We start from the raw sequence: 3610 nt of genomic DNA, 5'->3' as shown, positions 1-3610 counted from the left end.
TCTCTCTCTCTCTCTCTCTCTATGTGTGTGTGTGTGCATGCACATGTGTGTATTCTTTTATTAATGTATTATTGACTGCATGTTATCAATGCGAGTTTGTGTTTACAGTATATGTACATTTAGATATATCCGTGAGATCTTAAAAGCTTTTATATTAGGCAGGTCATCAAAAAAAAAAAAGTAGCACACTGTTTAAGTCATGAAAAAAAAACTGGATGAACTCCAGCATGTCCATATGTGCAAAGATAAAAAAAAAAAGACAGAATGGTTCAGCCATGCAGTGAAGTGAAAAGGAAATCATTTCACCCTGTAATTTTCTTTAAAAACATACAAACAGGATTGTGTCACTTTTCTAAAGACTGCTTCTTTTTTATATTTATCAAGCATCAGCACTGGTATTATTAGCCTTTCTCAAGGCAAGCACTGCAATTCAATTGTTTACGGCACAAAGCACACTCCTCCAACGAGTTATTCTGTGGAATTAAACCTGTGACCTTTAAGTCACAAAGCGCAATCTCTGCTCCACCGCTGCCCCGACACATAAAAACATTTTGTAAAGTGCAAAACCAAATATGGTGCCAACTTCACTAACAAGACGACAGACTCAGAAGAGAGTCAGTTTACATAAAGGTTCAACTGAGAGCCCTGAGGCAGAGTATGGATGTAAGGATTGTCTCTGTAAGATGAGTAATAGGATGAAACTGTGTGACAACTGAACAACACTGTAAACACAAGTTACTCATGAGTAAATCATGAAATACAGCTAACACACATGATTATTCTAGTCATAGAGTGTGTGTCCACCTCGCCTCTGGTCTTTGTCGTCACCAGCATGTTTCCCCCTAAAGTGCTGGCATGAAGTAGCCACACCATGCAAGCAAAGTTAAATTCTTTCAACTATATGGAGGTGCTCATGCATTATAACAACATCAGCGGCTTGATAAGACCTCAGGCTTTGCTATATTTGAGTAAAAGGAGAAAAAGGGACTAAAGACAGGGTTGGGGTGGGGGGAGGACGTGGATCAGAGAATAGAATGAATATGTCTGCAAACGTAGTATAATTCTAAAATTACTTAAATAGTCAAAGAAAGAGGCAGCTTAATGTTCTGACTGATCAACTAAAATACAAAATCATTTCTATACAAAAATTATCAGCTTTCTTAAAAATGGTTATTTCCTGTAATTTTATATATAAAACAGGATTATTTTTTCATCAGACTATGAATGCATCCTGTTTCTCTGTCTACCACTGTTATTCTTGCTATGTGTGGGTTTATTATAGATTGCACAAGTTGACTTATTGGCAGATTGTTTTCAGCGACACCAATGATCCCACTGCAACGGTGTCTTTTATCTAGAACAAGGGTCTGCAACCTTTACAATCAAAAGAGCTGTTTTTACGTCTTTGTTCACTATATTAAATTTGTTCAGATTCGCAACAACCTGCTACAACTGTGATTATCAGCTATTGACCAATGGGCCACTTTAAGTTTGTCGGAAAATACTTTTGTGGCCAGTAGGGGTGACATTTTAAAGCTAAAACAATCTAATGATTTTTAACATTTATTGACATTTTTACAATTTAAGACAAATGAGAAGACCAGATTATTGTAAGGGGGGGAAATAGTTTTTTTAATTAAAAAAAATATATACTATGAGCTATGCAGACCTATGTAATTTTTTTTTATTATTGTGGGAAAAAAAAAATTAAGTATAGAAAAAAAAAAGTTAAAGTGAGTATTTGCAAAAGAATTGACAGTAAAACAGCTTGTTGTTTGTATAACAATCAATAAAATTCAGTTTTGTGTTTGTTTTGGTTGAAGCTTGAAAAAGCCGCTACAGAGGGACCAAAGAACCGCATGTGGCTCCAGATCCGCAGGTTGCAGACCCCTGAACTCACCTGCACAGACAGTTTGAGTCGAGAATCATCACAATCACCTGGAACACTTCACACATGCAATAAATGCTTATCAGGTGGGGTGGGGGCACCTACCTGTGGTCGTGGGTGTCCTTTAACAATACACCGAAGCACTAGTGTGTCCCCTTCTCTGATGGTGTAAATTCTCTCACTTATGTTATCATCCTTGACGTTACACGCTGCACCGGAGTGCACAATCTGGGCATTGGCTGGAGCTGTGAACACGCACATACATAAAAAAACACACAAACGCACAGACAAGCCATGCACGCAGACACAGACAAACACAGACAAAGAGAAAGCATGTATTTAGTAACAGCACCACAGCACCAAAAGGGTCATTCTCTTGTGGATGAGTGATACAAGAGCTGGTATTGATGACTCAGACAAATAAATATATCACATTACTCCTGCGTCTGCATAAACAAAGCCATTTCCCAAAAATGCTGTAGGATTATGTTGAACAGTCAGAGACACAGAAATGTATTGGAGAACTGAAGCCTTGGCAGCCATTAGAAGGTCAAGATGTTATTACTTGACTAGGAATAATGCCTTTGTTCAGCTAATTGCCTGTGACTCATTACAATATTAGTCTGATAAAACAAGTATATATCAGAACCCTTGATATCAATTTAAAGAGTTACAGTTACAGGGAAACATATATTGATTTTTTTTAAAGTGTGTGTTTGTGGAACATGTTTTGCCTGCAGCACAGTCAAATAGTGATGGACTAAAAGAGGTGAAATAAAAAACACTAGAAGCAGCTTGAGTTTACATGCAAACCTGCCTTTCTGTTATTAGATTAGATTAAATTCCATGTGTGATAGTTTGAAGCTGCAGAATATAGCTTTGAGGCAGCTAGAAGACATGGAAAGTAAGTAAGTTTCTTTCGGCTGCTCCCTTCTTCAGGTGTCAGCCAGAGAATTCATATGAAAGATTTGGCAGTTTGTTTTATGCGTGATGCCCTTCATAACACAACCTGGGCTCAAACCTGCAACCTCAGGATTACAAGACTACGACACTGACCACCGAGTTACCGCAGCCCCTGATTGAAGACATGGATAAACCCAAAAATTTAAAAGGCATCTTATTTAATGTAAAATATATCAGTGCATTATTAGTAAAAAAATAAAATAAAAATCATGTGTATGTATAAAAAAAATTTGAATTTGTTAAATACTAATTCAAACTCAAAGAAAAATAGCACGTGTATATCTGTTCGGGGAGACGACGCAGAAAACTGTAAGAATGCAGAAAACTAGTGATAAAACACCCGCTTCAAATATTATCAGCCATTAAATGGCCTATTATCAGTTGTTATCATCCCCATAGGTAGCATTCAGACTGCCCCTTCTGTACCTCCTAGTGGGTTTAAAGGTACATTGTTAGCGCTGATAATAGGCTCACGTGGTTAGGTTCAGAGTAAAGGGTCTGGGGGTTAGGTTTAGGGTCTGGGTTAAGTTAGGTTTAGGCACAAGGGTAAGGGGGTTAAGCTTAGGGTCAGTGCTCTGGGTCGGGTGTAAAGTTAGGTTTAGGCAAATCACAAATTTTGGCAAATTCAGATGGACAACAGGATCATCGGCCGCGTGTGTCGCCCTTCGTACCCTGCTGTCTTCTGCAGTGAAGGAAATTGCAGCATCTGAATCTACAAAAGCCGACACGAGCAGCGCGTTCAATTTAAAATAGTTTTGT

At 38.1% G+C, this 3610-nt stretch overlaps 1 protein-coding gene across 1 annotated transcript in view; it reads right to left on the bottom strand.

Annotated features, from left to right (window-relative positions):
* The window catches only part of LOC119423307 (MAM domain-containing glycosylphosphatidylinositol anchor protein 1), a 230866-nt gene that overhangs the window by 150073 nt on the left and 77183 nt on the right, over nucleotides 1–3610 (bottom strand). The window contains exon 3 of the mRNA XM_037690686.1: nucleotides 1994–2133. Coding sequence (XP_037546614.1) covers nucleotides 1994–2133 — 140 coding nt within the window. The remainder of the gene's footprint in view (nucleotides 1–1993; nucleotides 2134–3610) is intronic.

The sequence above is a fragment of the Nematolebias whitei genome, chromosome 2, assembly GCF_014905685.2.
Source record: "Nematolebias whitei isolate Nwh7 chromosome 2, NemWhi1, whole genome shotgun sequence".
Taxonomy (NCBI): domain Eukaryota; kingdom Metazoa; phylum Chordata; class Actinopteri; order Cyprinodontiformes; family Rivulidae; genus Nematolebias; species Nematolebias whitei.
The sequence above is the reverse complement of the archived record's forward strand: the minus strand, read 5'-3'. Positions and strand labels throughout refer to the sequence as shown.